General features: G+C 44.3%; 1 protein-coding gene across 4 annotated transcripts in view; it reads left to right on the top strand.

Moving 5' to 3' along the window:
* BCAR3 (BCAR3 adaptor protein, NSP family member) overlaps positions 1-24,424 on the top strand; it is a 136,966-nt gene that overhangs the window by 28,262 nt on the left and 84,280 nt on the right. For all 4 annotated transcript variants that reach the window (XM_086717583.1, XM_086717585.1, XM_086717582.1 and 1 more), the window contains exon 2: positions 1,407-1,737. In XM_086717583.1, the coding sequence (XP_086573709.1) occupies positions 1,421-1,737 (317 nt within the window). In that variant the 5' untranslated portion in view covers positions 1,407-1,420. The remainder of the gene's footprint in view (positions 1-1,406; positions 1,738-24,424) is intronic.

The raw sequence follows: 24,424 nt of genomic DNA, 5'->3' as shown, positions 1-24,424 counted from the left end.
GCCTGCTACAATGTGAGCTTCTGGAGAGCATTGTTCTTCTTAGTGGTCATGGAGAAGCCATGTCCCAAGTCTCCAGTTCCTTAGTGGAACTGACAGCAGTGTTACTATTAAGTGATGATTTTCACTCTGAGCTGTCCTCTTTGTAGCAGGAAGGGTGCTCTGTAAGCAATGGGGACTGCAGGGCTTTGGAACAGACGGCAGAGCAAAGGAATGTTCTGCTCCGCAGCCTTGGAGAAGACAGTGCAACAGGCTTAGCTATGCTGCTGTGTTGTCCAGACTAGTCTGGTATCATGGCTGGTGGGACTGATTCTGGATCCTCAGTGTCTCCAGAGCCTAGTTCTAATTTTTACTCAGGCTTGTGTTTCCTTCCCTCTATGTATTAGCCTTAAAAATGTCTCATAGAATTTGACTTAGGCCAAAAGTATAGTTTGATTTTTGGGGGGAGGTGAGTGGGTGCTGACTCTGGCTCAGGGTGAACATGTCTGCTAGTGGTCACAGCTGGGAATAATTGTTGGGTTTAGTTTTGCACGCGACCTAGTACACATTTTCCTTTTCTTTCCGTGTGCTCCCCACCCCCTCTTTCTTATTTCTCTCCCTTCCCATTCTTCCCTGACTATACAGGCACCATGCGTATTGCTTAACCCTGCTGGTGGCAGGCAGATTCCTGACCCCTCTGGGGGACAATGTACACGGATCCCTCACCCTAGTGGCTTTCCTCTGCAGCTGAGCCCACTAATGTACAGAGGAGTGACCCACCTCCTAACCCCTGACCCTGGCCCGTCTTCGTTAATTAGAGTACATTGATTTATTTTTTATTTATTTATTTTTTTTTTACATTGATTTATTTGTAAGCACCAGGTCTTTGCCGGAAAAATTCTGCCCCGTTGCCCTGGGTAGCACAACTGAGGGGCTGGTCTGGCACTGGAGGCGTTCTAGCAGCTGAGGAATTCCAATAATCTCCACCTGTTCTTATCATTTACAGGGTGGTGGAAAGACGTGAGCCACTTATCTAACATTTATAATGTGTTCTCTGATGCACTTATATTGAAACCTTGAGTACTTCCTCCATAGTCTTCTTTTTTGTCAGTCATGCTTTTCCATCAGCTTCAGTCATCTGAAATAAGAAAGTGGCTCATGTGCCCCTAGAGTCTCTGAAACTTGCTTGCCCTTTTCCATTGGCGGATCTGCTGCCAACCCAGGAGCATTCCTCTGTAGGATCAAAATAGGGGCATGAGTAAACTTCCCATTTGTATTAAATTTCACTAGTGATGCCATTCACTGTCTTCTAATGCTCCGTGAACGTGTTCTTTTGTTTAACGGTGCATTTCCATTTCCTTTTGTGAGTAGGAAGTCAGTTCTTGTGATTATCTAAGATTCATGCCTTCGCTCTTTTCTTTCCCCCTTAGAAAAGCTCAGAATCATGGCTGCCGGAAAATTTGTGAGCCTTCCCAGAAACATGCCGGTGAATCGCCAGTTCCCCCTGGCCTCATCCATGGACCTTCTGAGCAGCAAGTCCCCTCCTGCTGAGCATCACACTGAAGCCTATCAAGACGTGTCTATACATGGCACCCTTCCACGGAAGAAAAAGGCCCCTCCTCCCATCAGGTCCTGCGATAACTTCAGTCACGTGGGGACCCTGCCCCATTCCAAGTCACCACGGCAGAACTCTCCGGTGACCCCGGCTATCATCCAGGAGCAACCCCTGCAAGACCGGAAAGGCGAAACCTTCACCTTCAGGTGACTTATTTAATTCCACAAGTGAAAATGACTTGTCTTTAAGGGACTTAAAAAAAAAAATCTAAGTTGCCTGGGTGCCTCAGTTAGTTAATGGTCCAACTCTTCACTCACATTTTGTGAGTTTGAGCCCCATGTTGGGCTCTGTGGCGACAGTGTGGAGCCTGCTTGGGATTCTCTCTCTCTCTCTCTCTCTCTCTCTCTCTCTCCCTCTCCCTCTCCCTCTCCCTCTCTCCCTCCCCCTCCCTCCCTCCCTCTCTCCCTCTCTCTCCCTCTCTCTCTGCCCCTTTCCACCCCCCACAAATAAATAAATAAGCTCAAAAAAAAAAAAAAAACACAAAAAAACCAAAAGCCTTTCCATTAGGGAATATGTCAGCTATACAGAGTAGAGCAAATAGTTTAATTCCCAAGGACCCACCACCCGGCTTCATGACCAGTCCTGCTTTTTCTGTTCTCCTGCCCACATTCCTTCCTTTGCTATTATTCTGAAGTAAATTTCAGCTCTTATTTTATCGTAAATATTTTGGTATATGTCTTTCAAAGATAAGTACTCTTATTTTTAAAAAACACAACATAATATAAAAAACTATAACACCTAAAAAAAGTAACCATTTCTTACTATCCAGTATGTGAGAGATTTCTAAAGTCAACTTCCTGTGTATCACAAAGTCCCTCAGAACGAAGAATAAGTATTTTTTTTATTATAATGTCAACTTCTGAACTATGTCCATCCAATTCTGTAGAGATGCCAAGATGTCTATAAATTAGAACCTGCATCTCCAACATGCTGAAATAAAATTTGGTACGGATGCATCATCAGGTCAGCTTCAGAATACTTTAGAACAAGGATTGATTTCTCCTATCCACTAGGGATCTGGGTAAATAAGCTTTATGGTTGTCAAAACTTCTTGTCAGGATTTGTATTGGGCCTGGCTGTGATTGGTTTCTGCTTGTTAGAGCTGGTTTAGAAACTGCCCTTCTTTTCCTATTGGGGAAGATCAGCACCCTGTGATATTGTCAGGCAGAGAAGGGGCTGGTTCCTTCTGTTGTATCTCTTGGTGTCTCTTTTTGTCCAACCCTGTATCACAGACAGCCACTTTGATCCTAGCTCATTTCTTTGTTCAATGTCTATATATTGAGCACCTAGGTTGATTAGAGTACATTGATTTTGTAACCAGTGCCTCACCAGGAAAATTCTGCCCCATCCCTCTTAGTATCTTAACTGGAGGGCTGGTCCGACCTTGAAGACATTCTGGCAGCCAAATCATTCCAGCAATCTGCTCTTGCCCTTTTACAGGGTAAGGAAATATGTGAACTAACAGGACAGCGGTAGGGCATCTGAGATGGTATATTCCCAGAGCTAATATTGAGTGAAGGACCCAGTTAATAAATAAGTTAATTGCAGATTATATTGAGTGCTATAGAGGAAATAGGGATATACTGAAGATTTATTGGGCTTGTATCTTTATACAGTGGACAGGTCTCTGAGGAGATGATATTTAAGCTAAGACCTGCGTGATGAGAGAAGGCAGCCATGGGAAGAACCAGAGGAAGGTGGTTCCAGGCATAGGGAGGGCAGTGCAAAGGACTGGGGGTAGAGCAAGTGTTTCATGTTTGAAAAAACCCAAAATGAAGCTGGTGTGGCCTGTGGCTGGAGTGTAGCAAGCTGAGAGGAAGACTGTACAGATTTTGGGAGAGAGCTAGACAGGCAAGAGTTCAGAATTAGTTTTAGTTGCATAATTGCAGTAGTATAAGAAGAAAATAAGTGGAGGCCCAGGTATTCTCTGTAGAGAGTGTTGGAGAGCTCTGAAATGTTTCTGACATCAGCTCAGAAGGTTCCCCCAGGGTGTCAGGGGGCTTAGAAAGCCCTGCACCTGCTCTGCAAAATGTAGGTGGGTGACCGCCCAGCTCAGAGGAGCCAGCAGACGGCCCATGGACGGCACAGGTCAGTGGGGAGTGCACACCTGTGTACAGTATTGTTCGCATTGCACCACTGGCATCTGACAGGTGGGGATGAAGAAGCGGAGAAATCACTGCTCCCTCTCGCAAGGGTTAGGAGGCAGCAAAGAAAAAGAGCTCCCGGCCAGCCAGAAACAAACACTAAATACCAGGCCGCACAAGGTGGAGTCAGAACCAACTATTCCTGAACTTGCTGTAGCCACTTTTTATTTATTAAGTGAAACTCTGTAGTGAGCTGCATATCTACTGTGTACCATATGGAGACGATTCACCAACTCATTCCTTGAAGATCTAAGGTCCTGGCTGGGTGCCAGCTCTTCCAAGGGGGAATCTCTGGGCAGCTGGGGGTGGCGATGGAGTCACCCTTTCTATCTCGAGGAAGTTCTTGATAAACACCCAAGGCCCAAGCTGACAACCTGCCAGGAGTTCAAAGCTTTTTGATTTGAAAATGACTTGGACAGAGGTCAGATCTCTGTAAAAGATCTTATCAGGCGGTGGGTGCATGTCCTAAGTTTGAAGTCTGGGCTGTGGAAGACTTAACGAGGTTTGTTTATCATTCATCTAAATTCACATCTTTTCCCCTTGACTTAAAATATCTTATTGTTAAAGGTGAATACAGGAAGTAACAAACACATCACCTTCAGAATTCTGAGTGAGAAGGTCATGTCAAAGGATCATAAGTCCTAGTCTCCTGCTCCTCAGTCTTATTAATAGATTTTGTTTACTTATTTTTATTTTTTTATTTATTTGTTGACTTATTTTTTTTGAGTAAACTCTACCCCCAACATGGGGCTTGAACTCACAACCCAAAGATCAAGAGTCACATGCTTTACTAACTGAGCCAACCAGATGCCCCTATATTTGGTTCACTTAACACGCTTTTTTTTTTTTAATGTTTATTTTTGAGAGAAAGAAAGAGAAAGAGAACAGGCAGAGGCTCCAGGCTCTGAGCTGTCAGCACAGAGGCTGACGTTAAGCTTGAACACATGAACCATGAGATCATGACCTGAGCCTAAGTCAGATGCTTACCCGACCAAACCACCCAGGCACCCCCTTAATGCACTTTAAAAACTATCTTGAGGGGTTCCCAGTTTTGAGGAGTTCAAAGTACCTTGTGTTATTTTCATCCTTTTAAATATTCCTACTAAGATTATTAGCTGCCTCAGTTCCTTTTTGGAGCAAGCCACAAGATCCACCAAATTTGTGCATATGAAAAGCTAGGGACAAACAGTGTGAATGAAAGTCTGGGGCTCCAGAGACAGGGGTTGCCTAAAGTGCCTCAACTGAACTGCCATGAGGGAGAAACAGCATTTCTGTTCCTAACTCAGCTCTTACAGCTCTGGTGCTAAGAAAACACCAACCACCCAGCACTCTTGCTCACTCACCACTGGAAGCTGGGAGCCATGTGTATTTTCAAGTTAAGAGTTTTGGATCTCTGACTCCAGGGGGTGAGACTAGTTAGGTCTACTTTTAACAAGATTATTGATTTGTGTGGGTGGGGGGGGGGCGGGGGGGTGGGGTTTGGTGCGATCTTCTTTCAGGTAAACTTTTTTGGCCTTGTTACTTTTCATAGCAAATTCAAAGGTTAATTTCAGCTGACAGTGACTTGCCCAGATGTCAAGTCTGAAAACCTTACATTTTGTCCTGTTTGGTGTGGGCATGATGATAATGGGACCATAAGAGGAAGCCCAGACCCCCTTGTCACGTATACCCCAGGGAAACCTGCCAGACAACACCTTTTTGTCTTGTAAAATATTCTGATAAATTGCAAGTTTGGTAGTTTCCTAACAAATACGTTTAGCTTATTTATCATGAAAAAGTCACTTGTATTTTAATTGCGTATTGATTGAACATCCACCTTGTGGAAGACCGTAGGCAAAGCAGAGGAAGTCTCCCCTTTGACCTAAAAATGTGTAGTGTCAACCTTTCTTATCAACATGAGTCCTATGCACGTGAATTATTATCTCTTACATTTTATAGGTTTAAAATATCTTCAAGACTGTGTTCATAAATCATCCTGTATAAACATGATAACCCTGTGTGAGAGACATGGCAGATTTCATCCTGAGCGACAGCGTTGTTATTATTCACAGTCAAGAAAGTGGTTCAGGGATGTTGAGGCTCCTAAGATCAGACCCTAGTGGGTAACTGAGCTGGGCTTAGAACCCAGACAGTACTGTAGGGTCTTCCTCAGACACTGTACTCCACAGCCTCCCAAGAAGGTTGGCACTGGCTGTGGGTGTCTTCTGAGCTGTCCTCTTGCATGGAAAACTTCAGCCCCCAGAGTCTGAACCCAGCACCTTGGACACCCACCTTGGGAAATGGAGTCTTGGCCACCAAGAGCCAGGCAGAAGGCAGGCCTAGAAGGGAGAGTGGGTCTCCCCTCATTTGGAGACCGTATCTCTTGGCTTTGTTGTTGCCTTGGCTGCCCTTGGATGTACTTGTGGTTTTGAAAGGTGGCCAAAACGAGAAGCCAGGCTGCTCTTAAACCTGCTGCTTGATGTCACAGAAGAAGCCTTTGTTCTGCAGGCAGAGCGAGGCTTCCCAGAGAGGTCTGCAGACAGGATTTCCTCTTGACACTAGCGTTGTTTGACTGATGTCCCTTTGATTCACTTATCTTCAAGGATGAATTTTTATTTGAATCTGGGACCTTCCTTGGGCTCGGAGGAGACTGGTTCCTGTTGTTGAGCTGTGTTGTCAGGATAGCTGAAGGATCAGCTCTGGGAGACCGTTCCGGGTCTGCTTCCTGCCTGTGGGTACGTGGAGGCATGCATTCCTGGGAACAGCTGCCGAGTGCCTAATTCCTTCTGCCCCTTGTGCTGTGGGAGCATGTGGCGGGACAATGTGATGTTTCATTAGTTTGCATGAGTGGAGCTGACTGACTAGTCACAAGTGTTTTAACTGACGGGGGCCAGAAAGTCTGCAGAATTATCCCAAATTAAAATCCAGTATGCTTTCCCAGGCAGTAAGTAACGTACCATGTTGCAGCGGCTGCTCTTTAAAGTGGAAGCAAAGTGTAAGGCATAGGATCTGTGCAGACTCTTCTCCAAACTGATTTAAATATCTAATTCTGGGCTATGTCAGTGCCCTCACCTGGAACATTTATTTCATTTGTTCCTCTTGAGAACCACCGAGTTCTAGAACTACTGCTTTCTCCTTCACAAAGCAAGATGTTTCCCCAGACATGAAAAGAAATCAGCCTTTAGCTCGTAGTTGACCAGAAGGACCTATAATGCAAAGGTCCACATGCAAATATGTGCATTTTATTTACATATGGGCATGTCTCCTCTCTGCAAATTGGAAGCTTTTCGTGCACAGAGGAAAAGTTGGGTTTAGAGTTGAAAAAGGCTATCTACTAGATTATAGATTCTATTTAATAGAAGATGCATTTATTGAGTTAGCAGAGTGACAGTCGCTTAATAGCCAAGAATGTCTCCAGGAAAGTTATAGTCCCTGTATTGAATTTTTCCTTTTAAAATTTCAAGTTGGGTTTTACTAACATTTTGAAATGTTCCTTGGTGTTTGGATGCAGCTGTTGTGGGTGGGGTAGGGAATTCCACCGACCGGTGCATGTCCAGGCCCCGGTGGTCCCTGGTGTGCTGAGCCAGGAGCAGCTGGGTCAGAGGTGAGCTCAGCCCCTGCTGGGCATCTTGCACACACACACCCTCACCCACCACCATCGTCCCCAGGGTTGAGGCACGGGGAAATGCCTGTGGGTCCGCCAGCTGCCCACAGTGGTCCTCCGTCGTCCACTGACAGGGATGATTTGAACCGAAAGCCTGGGATCTGTGCATTCTCAGCTGTTCTTCTGGGGAAAACTGAAGGATTTTTTTTTTTTTTAACTGAGTGCAAACCACAATCAAGAAGATGATCAGAGTATTACACAAAGCAGTCTTTGTTTAATGATGCTGCTCCGTATCTTCTCTGCCCCTGCCCCCAGGACCTACAAATCATGGTTGCTTAGGCCTCTTGTATGCTGTTTGGGAAAGGTCAGGTTTTAGTCTTCTGAGAGTCAGAAACTGTGAGAGTTTTTCATACCTTTCGGTATACGTAGCAGCCTATTGTAAACAGGAGGTGCCGTGCAGTTACAAATGATTCGTGTTCTTATCACATGTGGATTTGGCCTTCACAGCCTGGCCAGAGGATACAGGCTGGAGAGATCATTGTTGTTATTGTTGATGGGAAGGAGATGCCTTTGCAGGGCTTGTGCTGGAGCCCCAGGACCCATAAGCTGGCAGGCTGCAGCCGCCCTGCCGCTCACGGCTCTGTGATGCTGCCAGCATGCAGTCGGTCCCCAAGAGGGTAGCTGGAGGGTTGGATGCAGAATTTCAAGCTCTCTCTTCTTAGAGGTCCCAAAGACAGCACATGGCCTTTTTGTTTTAAGGATTGTGCCCTTATTTAAAAATTACAGAAGTCTGGGGCATCTGGGTGGCTCAGTCGGTTAAGTGTCCAACGTTGGCTCGGGTCATGATCTCAGTTTGTGGGTTTGAGCCCTGTGTTGGGCTCTGTGCTGACAGCTTGCAGCCTGGAGCCTGCTTCAGATTCTGTGTCTCCCTCTCTCTCTGCCCCTCCTCTGCTCATGCCTTGTCTCTAACTCTCTCAAAAATAAAACATTAAAAATATTTTAAATAAAAATAAAAATTACAGAAGTCTGAGAAACCTGACATAACTGACCCAGCATTTGTGCAGCCAGGACTGTCTGTGATTCCCAGATGCACCTGCAGACATAGTAACCAAAGCTAAAATAACTCCTTCCATGGAGGGGAGGAGAAAACACCAGGCTCTTAACCCAGACGTCTCCATTCAGATCCTTGTTTTTCCACTTATTAGGTGTGTGAACTGGGGCAAGTTCTGAACTATAAAATGGGGGTGAAAATACCTCCCTCTGAGGAGTGCTGTGAAGGTTCACTGGTTACTAAATATGAAGGCTGCACCAAATGGCAGAGCTCTGACTTCCGCACTTGAGCCTGGCACCGCCTTCCTGGGAGTCTGGGTGGAGGAGGTCACGTCCTTGCTGTCAGCCCCCACCTCATCACGAGCACTTTATTCTTCTCCTGCCCCAACTCTGCTGTGTGACACCTGACCTTGAAGGCCACCGATGCCTTTACTGGGATGCTGACATAGTCATGGATATCAAAGAATGCTGCTAGAGACCTTGACACTGATTCCGGCAACCAGACCCAGTAGCTTTGTGACCTTGTGTAAGTTACTTTACCTTTCTGATTGTCTACGTCCTCAAAGGGTAGCTATGAGGTCAAATAGAATCCCACGTGGATGTGCCTAGCACAGAACCTGGCATGAAGAAGGGGCTCAGATGTAGGTTTCCATCCATCTGTCCTTCCTCCTGGAGGCCCCTAATCCTTGTGTGTAACCTGAGATCACGTTCAATGCCTGAGGCTTCTGTGGGAGAAAGTTTCCCACATGTTGATGGTGTCTGGCTGGAATCCCTCTCTCTGGGTCTGCCCTGAGCTGCCCTATAGCAGTGTGTCTTGGCCACCATTCATGCTTAAAGGTATGACAGCCTCACGCTGCACTAAAAGATCAGCACACCATTGTATTAAGACACAAAACAGGGCCTGTCTTCAGTGCGCCGGACCAGCCCTTTCCTGCCTATCCTTGTGCTTAATATTAGTGTCTTAGCTATTTATTCTTTGGTAAATGTTTATTGAGCTTACTTTGTGCCAGGCACTATGCTAGGTACCAAGTACCCATGGAGAATGAAATACATGTGTGTCCTGTCCTTACGCTGTGCCCAGTTTAGAAGGCATGCAAACAAATGCATCAATAAATACATAGCCACATTGGGGCACCTGGGTGACTCAGCCGGTTAAGCATCCACCTTCGGCTCAGGTCATGATCTCACAGTTCACGTGTTCAAGCTCTGCGTCGGGCTGTGTGCGGACAGCTCAGAGTCTGGAGCCTGCTTCAGATTTTGTGTCTCCTTCTCTCTCTGCCCTTCTGCTTGTGCTCTCATGCTCACTCTTTACTGGGTCTCTCTCTCTCTCTCTCAAAAATAAATAAACGTTAAGAAAAATTTTTTAATTAAAAAAAATACATAACCACAAAATGAGGAGATGCAAGGAAGGGAATATCAGAGAGCCCAGAGCTCCTTCGATTGCGTGGAGGGAAGGCCTCTCTGTGGGAGGGGACATTTGAAGATTTAATATAAAAGGAGAATGTAAAATACTTGATTAATATTGATTATGTTACTGTGTGTTAAAATGGTATTTAAATATTATGTTAAATAAGATATTGAAATTAATTTCACCTATTTCTTCTCAATTAGCTACTAGAAAATTTAAAATTACATATGTTTTCATATGAATGGATAAAGAATATGTATATGTGTGTGTGTATATATACATATACATATACATACACACACACATATATATACATATACACACACATACACACTCCATCAAAAAGAATGAAATCTTACCATTTGCAACAACATGGATGAAGCTAGAGAGTATTATATTAAGTGAAATAGGTCAGTCAGAGAAAGACAAATACCATATGATTTCACTTACCTGAGGAATCTAAGAAACAAATGAGCAAAGGAGAAAAAAGAAACCAAGAAGCAGACTCTTATCCATAGAGAACACACTGATGGTACCCAAGGGGGAGGTAGGTGGGGGGATGGGTGAAATAGGTGAAGGGGATTAAAGAGTGTACTTGTGATGAGCACCAGGTGTTGTAAAAAAAAAAAAAAAATTACATATGGTTTTCACATTGTATTTCTATTGGATGGCACTGGCCTAGACCTTGGTGTAAGGAATTTAGATTTTCTCCTGAGGGCGAAGGGAAGCCTTTAAAGGATTTTAAGTAAGGGAATAATGTGATATGATTCAGTTTTTAGAAGATCACTTGGTCTCTGGAGAAGGGGACAGGAAGCGGCTGCAAAAGTGCAGAGAGCAGTTAGAGGTCTGTGCTGGGATAGTGGTGGAGAAGGTGAGAGGGGGTGGATTCAAGATCTATTTGGTGGGTAGAGTCTACGGGACTTTGTGAGGTTTTGATGATGTGGGGTGAGGGAAGGGGACCACCAGGCATGGCTCCGGCAGCTGGTGTGTGAGGTGGGGCCATTTACTGAGATGGGAAAGACTGGGAGGGGAACAGGGCTTCCTTTGTTGGACTGCTTTTTGTTTGGTGGATGGCAGAGAATTGAGACTTCTCTTTGGAGTGTGCTAAGTTCGAGATGCATGCATGTCAAGTGATGGTGTTAACCAGTCGGTGTTTTAAGCCTGGAGCTCTGGAGAGAGATCCACGCTCAAAGTTATACAGTCAGGAGAGTCTGCATAGAAGTGAAATTAAAGCCATGGAAAGGGATGTCCTCCCCAAGGGAGAGAGCTGGGTACAGCATGAAGGGAAGGAACCCTGGGACCCAGCCCTGAGGATCCCTGGCATATCCGTTCCAAGGGGTCAGCCGTGGAGGCTGACTTTGCATAGGCTGGCTTTGGTGGGGAGCAGAGAAGCAAGGCTGGAGTTGCACAGGGGTGCTATTCAAAGGAAGGTTTTTCTTTTTAGAACGAGAGACAGGGGCCCCTAGGTGGCTCAGTCGGTTAAGTATCTGACTTCAGCTCGGGTCATGATCTCACGGTTTGTGGGTTTGAGCCCTGTGTCGGGCTCTGTGCTGACAGCTCAGAGCCTGGAGCCTGCTTCACATCTGTGTCTCCCTCTCTCTCTGCCTCACACTCTCTCTCTCTCTCTCTCTCTCAAAAATAAATAAACATGAAAATTAGAATGAGAGACAAAATTCAATAGGAAAAGATCTAATCTTTTAAGCATGTAGTAAAACAAAACACATCTTTTCATTACTTGAGTCTTTTTATAAAACATTTTTAATTAAAGCAGACATGTCCCCAGGGCCACCTTCCCTGTGAGCCTGTGTCAGCAGCATGGTGATTACGCTCCTGCACTTCCTTCTCCACCGGGTCCCACATGTTCTCTGATGACTCTATGGACAGAGAAGGTAAATGGATGACTGTGGTTGACATGCAGGCTTTGCCTGAGGGGTGACGGCTGCTTTTCCACCGTTTGGGTGAGCAGCAACCTTGAGGCGGCTGCCTGGCCTGGAAGGCAGGTAAAGAGCGTGTGTTCTGTCTCTTTGTCTCGGTGAAGTCTTTCCTCTTAGAGGTCCTGGGGACATCATCTCAAAACCATACCACTTTTATTCTTCCTTTGAATTAGTTGAGAAGAAGCCTTTGCAAACACACACCGTTTCAGAAGGAGATGAAGAGCAGCTGGGGGTGGGGTGGATGGAGTGAGGAAGGGCGAAGAGTCACCAGCCAAACAAAGCATCTGCTTTTATCAAAAGTGCTGTGTTGGGGCTTAGACAGCCTGAAGTCTGATGAGTCACTGATGCCATCCTCTCTGCCTGCCAAGAGACGTACTGGCCTTGATATGGTGTTTCTTATTCTTACTCTACTCAGTTTGACTGACTGCTGCCAAGTTAAGATGTGAACTATAGCTTTCAGCTTAATGCTGCCACTAGAATTCTGCTGACTACAGGGTAATCTATCACCGTGTCAAATTTTTATCAACTAGTACTGCTTTGTATTAGTCTTGGATTCCTGTATAGACTTACCAGAGTAGAATATGTAGGATATTTAAATGATGCTGTTTTAACATGATTAGGAAATCTGCCTGAGGAGGTGGTTTCACTGCCATTCTTATAATATATGTCATGCACACATTAATCGGGCATTGCTGCATTTTCCAATGAGGTACAAACTGACTCACAGAAGCAGGAATTGGCTGGCAAAGTGGAAGAAGCAGGACCTTTAGATGTACTCAGGCCTTAGAATCTCTGATAGCCAGGAAGGGAAATGTGTCCTCATCTACAGTAATCCCCCCGCGCCCCCCACCCCCCCACCTGGGCTCTAGGAAGAAAGATTCTCAAAGTTGAAGGAAATGATAAAGAGGATCCCATGGCCTGAGGCTCTGAAAGGGAAACACAGTTGAGGACAACCAGAAATAGCGTGCTGAACACTGCTTGAAGGAGGATGAGGTATGTGACCATCCAGGTTGTTCTTGGTTTAGGGATGTGCATGCAGGACTGTCTCCAGCTGGACTCACTGGTTTACAGGATCCCCCTATGTGGCGGGATGAGCCAGAGCCATTCTCATGAATTCATCCTCGGGTACATTGAACATCGACCGTGTGCCTGGCCTTGTGCTGGGTGGTAGAGCTCTAAAGGCAGGCCAGCGACTGCGTCCGTGTGAGGAGTTCAAAGCCACAGGAGAAAGGGATGCCCCTTTTGAACCATCTGACCTCCCCAGCGTCTGTTATGTCCACCTTCTTTGCTGCTGACCCAGCTTCTTATCCATGGTATAGCCCTTCATATCACTCCCTAGTTCTCTTCTGCTTTTCTTGGCCTCTGACCTTAACATATTTCCAGGTATCACATTATTTTTTCTCCTTGACTAGGTGATTGGAAGTTGTACTTTCTACATAATCCTTCCCCCAGGGCCTGCCTGCTTGCTCTTGTGCTGTCCTGGCCTTGGACCCAGACCAAAGAAAGGTTGGGCCATGCCACCTATGCAACCAAGGACCACATCAGAAGGTGGCTCTGGGTTGTAAAAGAAACAGTGCAGAGTGAGCAGAGGATTGTGAAAAATGCTAAGGGTAACAAAAAGGGCTTTCAGAAGTTATGGTTGGAACAATGAAACCAAAGAGGGGGAGGTGAGAGAAACCAAACTGCTGAGCTGCTGTTTGGCTTGCATTTTTTCTGTCAAGGAAATGACTTCCCTGATTGGAAAGGGTAGGATCCATGTAAAGGAAGAGAATTCCCAGCTGGAGTAGGAGAGGCCATGGCAAGGGGCTCTGATGCCACCAGATGAGGTGAAGCCCCAAGGCCCAAGAAGACCGAGGGGGCCCAAGGCCAAGACGATGCAGGCACCTCAAGGTCCACGCCAATGCAGACCAACTTTGGAGGAGTGTAGGCGTAACAAGCTACAGCAAAGATGCAGATGAATATCTTAATTTTCAAGAAAGGAACTAGAGAGACAATAGAAACCTGTAAAATAAGATTGAACTGATCTCAGGAAATACTGTAAAAGGACTGGACAATGATTTGTGCATACTTGCTGGAGGAAACATCGACCGTTAGCGTATTAGGGCTTTGCCAAAAGCAAGTCAGACCAGATTAATTTCCTGCCTATAGAGGAAGCTTGAGAAGGTGTGTGAGCAAATGCCAATCACTGGTGATATCCTTCAGGTGAGAGGCAGGCCAGATGGTAGTACATGAAGCGTGCTGTGGACTGTGTCCTGATTGACCCACGTCTCGCTCTGCCTAGTCCAGCTAGTTTTTTAAAAACTGTTTATATGGACATAAAGATCACACTGGGGGGTGACGTGAATCTTAGAAGAATATGTCAAAATGACACAAATGAGATCCAAAAAAGATCATGGCATTTTGAAAGAATAGACCAAATCTAATTGCATAAGGCTCTAGTGAGAGGCTTGGGGCACCGGGGTGGCTCCAGTCGGTTGAGCATCCGACTTAGGCTCAGGTCACGATCTGGCAGTTTGTGGGTTTGAGCCCTGCGTTGGGCTCTCTGCTGTCAGTGTGAAGCCTGCTTCAGATCCTCTGTCACCCTCCTCTCTCTGCCCCTTCCACACTCTTCCACGCTCACGTTCTCTCTCTCAAAAATATTTAAAAGAAAAGACTCTAGTGACTTGCACTAGAATTCAGCAAAGTCAAAGTATGGGGTTTGGCTTAATAGTCACATATGAGAAATATTGCAGGATTTGGATAAGTGCAGCCTCAGAATGAGTCAGCAGTGTGCTATGGTCATCAAAGAAGCTAATGTGATTTTAGGAGCATTAACTAAAGTTTAATATTCAGATGAAGGGAAGTGGTCACACTTGGCTGCTCAGATCACATATCTGGTGAATTGTTTTTAGCTCTAGACAACCAGAAATAAAAGATGAATTCCCCCAGTGCAGACCAGTGAACTTCTGTCGAGGCCACTCCTCTACTCCAAAGCAGATCTTTTGGTTTAATCCTTAAAGAATATCCCTAAGGTTTTGTGTATTAGTGAAAAGGAACTTCTCATGTCATACATTAACCCTGGGAGGAAAATATGAAATACGCACCAACCTTAATCCTGTCGACTCCTAGTGAAGCCTGTGTTAACAAATAAGGTCAATAAATGCATTGCGAGATGTGGGAGAGTGAATCTCTTCTCATTTATTTTGCAAGGTGATGAAACAAAATATATTGAGTGCACATCTAGAAGTGTTGCAGTTCTCTGTTTTTAAAGCTGCATCCCTTTTTAAGTTAGCAAAGGCTGTATACATAATATGCCCCTGCCTAGTGTAAGAAAGGCAGGGGACTTTCATGGGATTCCCAGCATCAGTAAAGAACCTGTCCATCAAATCATATCCCGGTGGATATTTTTCCGGGACCTTCATCTCTACTCGCCAGGCTAGCCATCTTTCAGGCATCCATTTCTTCTCATTTTCCCAGAAACCAATGGAAATGGCCCTGTAGTAAACTCTCTGTACATTTGGTGATCTCCCTAATGAACTTCAAACATGACATTTCAAACATATCCAGAGAGATTCATTTTCAGCAGGAGCAGCCAGCCTCTCAGTGTCACTTTGAAAACTTCTGGTCTCAGTGGGGCTGAGAAGCCAGGCACTGCCCGAACAGCAGTGACGGTCCGTTGCTGAGGGGGTTCTATCTGAGGCTGCCACGGTTCAGTCACAGGCCTTTGGCAAAATTATCTTCTTGCTGTGGAGGCCTATTTCTCAAAAACAACATTTCTCTCTCATTCCCTGTCTCCTTCCAATGTTGTTAATCTCTTGGTGAACCCAGGGAGTGTGACAAAGGGTAAGTTGGGGTGGAGGTCTTTTGGATACACACAAATTCACACCCGTTCATTCATTCACTCAAACTGACATTTATGGAGCAACTCTGCCCTGGGGATACAAAGGTGAATAAAATAGGGGTGCCTGGGTGGCTCAGTCGGTTGAGCATCTGACTTTGGCTTGGGTCATGATCTCACGCCTTGTGGGTTCAGGCCGCACATCAGGCTCTGTGCTGATAGCTCAGAGCCTAGAGCCTGCTTTGGATTCTTTGTCTCCCTCTCTCTGCCCCTCCCCTGCTCTCATGTGTGCGTGTGTGCTCTCGTGCTCTCTCGCTCGCTCTCTCTCAAAAATAAATAAACATCAAAAAAAACAAAGATGAATAAGATGAAATATGGTCCCTCTTCTCTGTGAGCTCATAGCCCGGTAAGGGAGATGGACAGGAGTACACATATTGTATTGAATTATAATTATTTGTTATAAAGTTTTATAATGAATGAAAAAGAAGTGCTGGGGAGATGTTCTTCTTTGAGCTGTGGGAGGCAAGGGAAGAGTGGTTGGGGAAAGTGGAAATGAATGGGAAGACAGTGGGGACTCCAGGCCTTTAGGTTCAGGGAATTCCAAACAGTTTGGAGTTACTGGAGCATCAGGAGCAAGGTGAGGAGACGAGGCTGGTGAGATGAGCAAGGCTTTACCCCATGGATATCATCTAATAAAATATAAGGAATATTGTCCAGTGGACACAAACTCTCAGTAGACTTAAAACCTATTGCTGTCTCTTTCTTCCTTCAATCCTTCTGTCCCCCCTTCACTCCAGCTAAGATTCTGGAATGTTGATGGCTCTTCCTGATAGAGAAGGGAGGGTGATGGCTCTAGATTCTAAGGCCATACCCATATAGGAACAGGCTGCAGCCATCAAGTTGCCAATGGAGGGCATACTTGGTCCCAGTTGTTGGCTTCACCTCCCCTGATTGTGTGACATGCCCTGGTCATGAGTTGGTTAAGAGTGGTAAACCGGTAGACCACCTTGGCCCCGCCACTTTAGGTAAACAGGGACCCATGGGTCCCACTCATCTCTTTGTCTTGCATTTCAGTTAAGTGTTCTAGGAATGAATTTATTTGTGATGAATGAACACCCACAGAGCAAGAACTCCAACCCAGACATACAAGCCTTCTAGTCTGTACCCTCAGTAAGTTGTAAATACAAGATTTTGCAGTGTTTCGGGAACTTTGCCCTACTTTATAGGGTCTGTGTGGATTCTTTGTGTTCTAATGTAGACACTGAGCATTTGTGAATCGTGACAGTTCTGTTCTCCTTTCCACTTCTTATACCTTTTCTCTCTTGTTTTTAAACTTTGTTTATTTTGGGACGAGAGAGGGAGAGAATCTCAAGCAGGTTCCACGCTGTCATTGCAGAGCCTGACACAGAGCTTGATCGTGTCCTGAGCCAAAATCAAGAGTTGGATGCTTAACCGACTGAGCCACCCAGGCACCCCTCTTGAAGCTTTTATATCATTTTCAAGTAACAAATAATTCCAAAGTTTGGCAGAGCTTGCTACATAGCATAACCACCTAGGCCTGTGGGAAGATATTGAACTGATTGAGTTTTTTTAAATGGCTAGATTCAGTTTTCTGTTTCTTTTTTGAGTCTGTTTTAGTATTTTCTGGGAATTTGTTCATTTTCGCTAAGTTTTAAAATTTATTGGCATAAAGGTGTTCGTAGTGTTCTCTTACTGTGCTCCCTGGTGTCTATGGCTATGCCCTCGTCATTCCTTTATCGTTTTGTGCCTTCTCTCTTTTCCCCAGGGATTACATCTGTCAGAGGTTTATTTTATTAAGCTTTCCAAAAACAAGGCTTTATTTGTTGCTTCCCTGTTGTGTCATTGTTTTATATTTAATTTCTCTCCCCCCCCCCCCACCTTTTTAAAAATCTCTGTTCTATTTGTGTTTACTCTTTTTACTTAAGCTGGACACTTAATTAGTTTCGGTCTTTTTTTTCCTAAAAATAAGCATTATAGCTACACATTTCCTTCAAAATATCACTTTTATTATATCCAAATGTACTATATTCTACCTTCTGAAAATCTGTTTTGCGAATTTAATCTAGTTAAGAGTTACTGTGTTTAGTGATGTACAATCTTTGGGCTTATAGCTGCTGCTTATTCCGTACGTCTGTACTAGCTGTACATTTTTTAAAACCTATGGGTTTTTTAAATTGCCTTATTTTGTCTTTTTAAAAATACCCTACTATTCATGGGGCGCCTGGGCGGCTCAGTCGGTTGAGCGTCCGACTTCGGCTCAGGTCATGATCTCACGGTTCCTGGGTTCGAGCCCCGCGTCGGGCTCTGTGCTGACAGCTCGGAGCCTGGAGCCTGCTTCAGATTCTGTGTCTCCCTCTCTCTGCCCCTCCCCCGTTCACACTCTCTGTCTCCAAAATAAATAAACGTTAAAAACCCGGTTCTGAACCCAGGAACCGTGAGATCATGACCTGAGCCGAAGTCGGACGCTCAACCGACTGAGCCGCCCAGGCGCCCCTACAAAATATTTTTAAAAATTAAAAATAAATACTCTACTATTCATTTAATGGTTACTTTTAAAATATAATTACTTTATAAAAGATAAAGTAAAACAGTACTTCTTTCTGAACAATACAGGACCTTAGAACACTAGCCCCGGCTGTGGCCTTCCACTTGGCTTATATGCCATTGTTGTCCTATATTTTAGTTTGTCTTTTTTTAAAAAATTGTGGTAAAATGCACATAATATAAATTTTATCATCTTAGCCATTTTTAAGTGTACAGTTAATGAGTAATGAGTCAATGAATAATATTAAGTACATTCACATTGTTGTGCAACCAGTCTCCCCAACTCTTTTTATCTTGCAAAATGGAAACTCTGTACCCTTGAAACAACTCCCCATCTTCTCACCCCAGGTCCTGGTAACCACTTTTGTTCTTTCTGTCTCTGTGAATTTGATTACTCTAGGCACCTCATATAAGTAAAACTATACAGTATTTGTCCTTTTGTGACTGGCTTACTTCACTTAGTATAAAGCCCTCAAGGTTTCTCCCTGTTGGAGCAGGTGTCCGAATCCCCTTCCTTTTCAAGGCCCCGTAATATTCCACTGTATCTGTATACAACATCTTGTCTATCCACTCTTCCGTCAGCGGATGCTTGGGTTGCTTCCACATTTTGCCTTCTGTGAATAATGCTGCTGAGAACATGTGTGCACAAATATCTCTTCGAAACCCTTCTTTTAGTCCTCCTGGGTGTCTACTCAGAAGTGGAATTGCTGGATCATACTGCAGTTCTATTTTGAATTTTTAAAGGAACCTCCACACTGTTTTTCCTAGCAGCGGTACCATTGACATTCCTACCAACCATGCATATGGGTTCCAACTTCTCCACATCTTTGCCAGCACTTTATATATATATTTTTACCTCCACAAATTATATATTCATCTCATTTTATCCCACTAGTGCTGGTTTGGAGCTGCCTATATGTTTACTAGTTACTTTGTGCAACACTCATTCTTAGATCTTAGGCTGTTTTTTGGGCATCCATTTCATTCTTCCTGAACGGTGTTCTCTGCTTTTATTTATCTAATATTGTCTTTCTTCACCCTTATACTCGGTAGTTTCACTGGGCAGAAAATTTTGAGCTCCTCCCTTTCCTCTATGGCTGATGAAAACAGGCTGTCAGCCTCAGCGTCATTGCTCTGATGGCAAATCCTTCCTTTGCTCTCCAGCTGCTTTCACCATCTTCTCTCTGTTCTTGAGGGTCTGTGCTTTCATTGCAATGTGTGTAGGTGGGACTTTATTTTTGTTTATACTGCTTAGGATGCACCGGGATGCCTGAATCTGAGAATGGGTATCTTTCATTTATTTTGAAGATTTCCCATCATTATTTATTTCCCTGACTATTGCTCTTTCTCTCGGATTTTCTTCTTGTAGAGTTCAGGTTAAATGTAATTAACCTTCCCATTCAACCTTCAACATCTCTTTTATATTTTCTGTCACCTTTTCTCTCTGTGCTGTGTTTCATATAGTTTCTTTATATATTTGTCATATTTTCTTTAGCCATGTTTAATCTGCTATGTAGCAAATTATATGTATATATTATAATCTGTTTTTTTAATTTTTATAACCACCTGTTTATTCTTAGATCACTTTTTGATTCCATCTTTTACTTTTTAAAAAATTTATCATACATTGTTAGGGGCACCTGGGTGGCTCAGGTGGTTAAGTGTCCAACTCTTTATTTCTGCTCAGGTCATGATCTCACAGTTTTTAGGAGTTCAAGCCTCATGTCATGCTCTGTGCTGACAGTATGGAGCCTGCTTGGGATACTCTCTCTCTCCCTCTTTCTCTCTTCTTTCCCTGCTTGTGTTCTCTCTCTCTCTCAAAATAAATAAATAAACTTAAAAAAAATTTATCATACATCGCTATTCTGTAGCCCATGTCTGGTATTCTAATATCTGAGGTCTTCGAGGATCTCAGTCTGTTGTTGTTTCTGCCGACTTCAGTGATTGGGGCTTGCTTCCTTGTGCAGATGGTTATTTCTGAAGGGAAATTTATGTTTAACCACATTTGTGGATATCCTGAATGGCATTCTGTTGATAAAGTTTCCCCCCAGAAAGTATCTATGCTGTTTCCTTACTAGTGGCACCACCAACCCAAACACTTTAATTTCTCAGTTTTGGCTTCTCTGTCCAAGCAGAGCAGTATAAATTTGAATCTCAGCTGACAAGACAGCTGATCTGTGGCTACAAGCTCTTAGGGGAGACTGTCACTGCTGCCGTTATTTTTTTTCACCATCAGAATTTGTAGTGGGGAGAGTAGGTTTCCTTCTTGGTTCCCTTTGCTAGAAAGCATGCTACCTACTTAATTCTTATTTCTTTTTGAACATTCCTTATGCAGAGGTAGTGTTAGTCGCATTCTGATGGCTCACACATTGTGCATGGCTCTATGGTGAGCTGTTCACCTCTGCAGACCCGAGACTCATCCTCCCTGCCCTGCTCCTTACCCTGCTGTTGTCCATGTTTTGTGTTTTTGACGTGTTCTCTGTTTCTGTATCTGTTTTGTTCATGTCTGTGCTTCTTGAGGCTTTATCTTTCTTGTGACGTCACCAATGCATTTGAAAATACATTCATACTTTAATTCGTTGTCTAGTTTTTGGAATATCTGGTCTACCATATTAAGCAAATGAAAGCCCTGTAGTAGAAATTTCTGATTTCCTGAGGCCTTATGTGGACTATATACAAAGGTGGGTTTTGGTGATTTATATTTTTATTTGTCCATTCTCGCCCTTGTTTATTGATTAATTGGCTGCTCTGTGACAAATATGACTCAAAGGGCATGGTATACATTGGTGAGCAAGACACAAATAGCCCTTACCCTCATGGAGCTTACAGCCCCATGAAAAAGACAGAAACAAGCAGTGGTTGCCCTCTGGGGTGGGACTGATGGAGAAGACCAAAGAATTATGTAAAATTATGTAAAACAGGTATTCTTGGCTGGTATCTAATAGCCACCTAGTTGTTCTCTGTGTTTCCCTCTTGAGTTAACTATTTTTGTTGGTGTTAAGGGATCCCTTAAATGTTTGTTATATTTCGTAGTTTATGGGAAAGATTTGTGTGTTCATAACTTGAAAGATGTGAAAGACTCCACTGAAAGTAACTTATTTAACAGTTGAAAAGGAAGGGAGCTCATCTGAAACCTTCAGTAGCTGAATGCCAGCAATCATACTGCACTGCGAACCATGGACAATAGGTGGTAATGGGGCTAATTCTTATGCAGATCCCAGTAACCTTGAAAGTTCTTCTCGTGCTTGAAAAAGGTGTTTGTTAGTTTATTCTTTTTTCTTTCTTTAATTCTTTTAAGTATTTTATTTTAGAGAGAGAGAGAAACTGAGAATCTCGGGCAGGCCCCACGCTCAGCACGGAGCCCACCATGGGGCTTGATCTTACAACCCTGGGATCATAACCTGAGCTAAAATCAAGAGTCAGATGCAGGCACCATGCTAATTCATTCCTAATGAGTGTATTGAGGTGTGCTAGGCACCATCTATTTAGTTCCCTTAGAAAGAATTTAGTAAGTACCCTTACCTCTCTTTTCCCTTTGACCCACTGAATCCAGTCATTTACCACCTATTGTCACTTAGAAAACTCTCCTGGGGCACCTGGGTGGCTCAGTGGATTAGATTAAGCACTGACTTTTCAGCTCAGGTTCATGAGTTCAAGCCCCACCTCGGCCTCTGCTGACAGCTCAGAGCCTGGAGCCTGCTTTGGTTTGTGTCTGTCTCTCTTTCAGCGCCTCCTCTCCTCACACTGCCTCTCTGTCTCTCTCTGTCTCTCTCTGTCTCTCTCAAAAATAAATAAACATTTAAAAAGTTGTTTTAAAAAAAGTCTCCTTAATCTATACACCGTCCCTGCTCCCTCTGTTCCTATAGTCCAGGCCTTGCCCTCTCTCACCCAGACTGCTCCAACATCTCCTTTGGTTTTCCTGACTCTGTCTTGCCCTCCACGAATCTGTTTTCCACACCAGTGCAGGGGGATTTTTCTAAAACACAAATCTCTGGTTATTCTGCAGCTTAAGATTTGTCAACAAATCCCATTGCTTTCATAAGTCTAGACATGTTTACATGGCCTCCAAACCCCTTATGCTCTGGCACTGCCTCTTCTTCATCCTGATCTCCAGCCCCCCACCACTCCTGAGCTTCCCCCAACCCTGTGCTTCTGTTACTTGTTCTTTTATTCATTAATTCAGCAAATGGTTACTGGGCAACTGCTGTGTGCAGAGCACAGGGGATATCAAGGTGAGTAAAGCAGAGAAAGTCTCAGTCTTGTAGGATTATATTCCATAAGAAAGACCTGAGCAAATAAATATTTCATGTGATATCAGATAATATGGGAAAGAATAATGTCAGATAAGGTGATAGAGGGTAGCAGCAGTACTCATTTAGATAGGTGTTTAAGGAAAGCTTCTCTGAGGAGGTGTTATTTGAGCAGAGACCTGAGTGATAGGAGGGAGTGAGCCTTTGAGAACTGCAGGGAGAATGTTCTAGGCAAAGGAACAGTAAATGCCAAGCCACAGAGGCAGGGACCAGCTTGGCATGTTTGAGTGCCAGAAAGAAAAGTCAATATGACCTGACTGGAATGAGTGGAATGTATTAGTATGCTTTTGCTGAGTAACAAATTGCCACAAATTTGGTGCCTTAATACCTGTTTATTGCCTCATAGTTCCTGTAGGACAGAAGTCCCACAGAGCTCAGCTGGGTTCTTGCTTACAGGTCTCAAACCCAAGATGTCAGCAGCTGTGTTCTCATCTGAGGCTCTGGGAAGAATCTGCTTCCACAGTCATTCAGGTTGTTGGCAGAACTCCGTTCCCTGGGATGGTAGGACTGAGATCTCTGCTTCCTGGCTGTCTTCAGGGGACGGCTCCCATGTAGTGGCCACCCAGAGTTTCATGCCATGGGCCTTGTCACAGGCCATGTTGTAATGTCACCCTGGTAACAGGGTCCTTCATGTCCAGGCCCCCTCGCTTTGTATGTCTGGTCCATTTGGATCGTTGCCAGATGGTAATGTCAGCTGACTTGGGGCTTACATGTGCAAAATCCCTTCACAGCAGTACTGAGATTACTGTTTGGTTGACTTTCGGGGTGGGGGTGGGGAATCTTGTTGGAAGATATCTTTAGAATTCTGTGCACCAGAGTGAGGTTGGGGAGCTGGTGGGGACCATGCCAAAGAGGGCCTCAGAGAACCTGGTAAGGACTCTAGGGTTTTTCTTGTGATTGGATGGGAGTTATTAGAGGATTTTGATTTTGGTAAGGATCATGCTGGCTCCTGTGGAGACAGTGGAGCCGGGAAGGCATTGCAGGGGTCCAGGCGATAGATGATGGTGGCCTGGACCAGAGCGGAATTACCCCTGAATGCTGTGGTTCCCCAGGTATGCCACATTGTCCCGTGTCCCCATGTGTTTGCATATGCTTCTGCTGTTTCCTGGGCATTTCTCATCACCACCTACCTCACATCTTCTTTACCCGATGAGTCTCTACCCGGTCCTCAAACCTTAGCTCAAAGGTTGCCTGAAAGGCCCCTTCATGGTATTTCCTTCCCACTGAAACTTAACTTGAGTTGTGCTGGGTCTGTTCATCTGTCCTTGCCACTTGATTGCAGCCTCTCTGGGAGCAGGGCCTTTGTCTTTGGTTCTTCTGTTTCCATTGTCTGGCCTACAGCACAGCATATTGTAGATGCTTGATCATGTTGGTAGAATGGATGCAAGAACTATGGAGATACTGGGAATGAAGTGTCTCCTAGTAGAGGAGGAACTGTATACAAATAAATACATGATAGAATGAACCAGAATGCAAATACCATGCCGTGTGCACCAAGGAGGGGAGCCAACTCTGCAGATTACTGGTGTGCGTGGAGCCTTTTTTCTACTCAGTCGGGAACAGTTGGATCTAGTTTCTCTCATCCCTCCACTGCATGAAAGAATCGTCTTATTACAAATGATTCCTCTTTATGTTATTTCCAAAAGGACATTTGTTTGGCAACACTGTTAGCCATCAATTTATTCTGTAATATTTAAAGAAGTCAAAACATTCATTCATTTAAAGCATTTTATAATTTAAGACAGATGTAGGGTGCTTCGTTTCTCATCTGTATGCCAAGCACTCAGAAAAGATCTGTGGTAGTGAAATTTTGCTTATATACTTACTCAAGATAGTTGAGTAACTCCAAATAGCTTACCTGTAGGTCAAGTGTCCTCTTAAGAGGGAGGAACTCTGAACCTGGTTACTGATGAGAAACAAACTGAAGTAGGAAAGACCCCATTTCTGTGGCTTCTGACCACACATCCCTCAGTCTGAACTTAGGAAAACAGAGTGCTGGAGAGGATAATTTAACTGGCATAA

This window comes from Puma concolor, chromosome C1 (assembly GCF_028749965.1).
Source record: "Puma concolor isolate L17-30 chromosome C1, mPumCon1.1.hap2, whole genome shotgun sequence".
NCBI lineage: Eukaryota > Metazoa > Chordata > Mammalia > Carnivora > Felidae > Puma > Puma concolor.
This window is presented reverse-complemented; position numbering and strand designations above follow the sequence as displayed.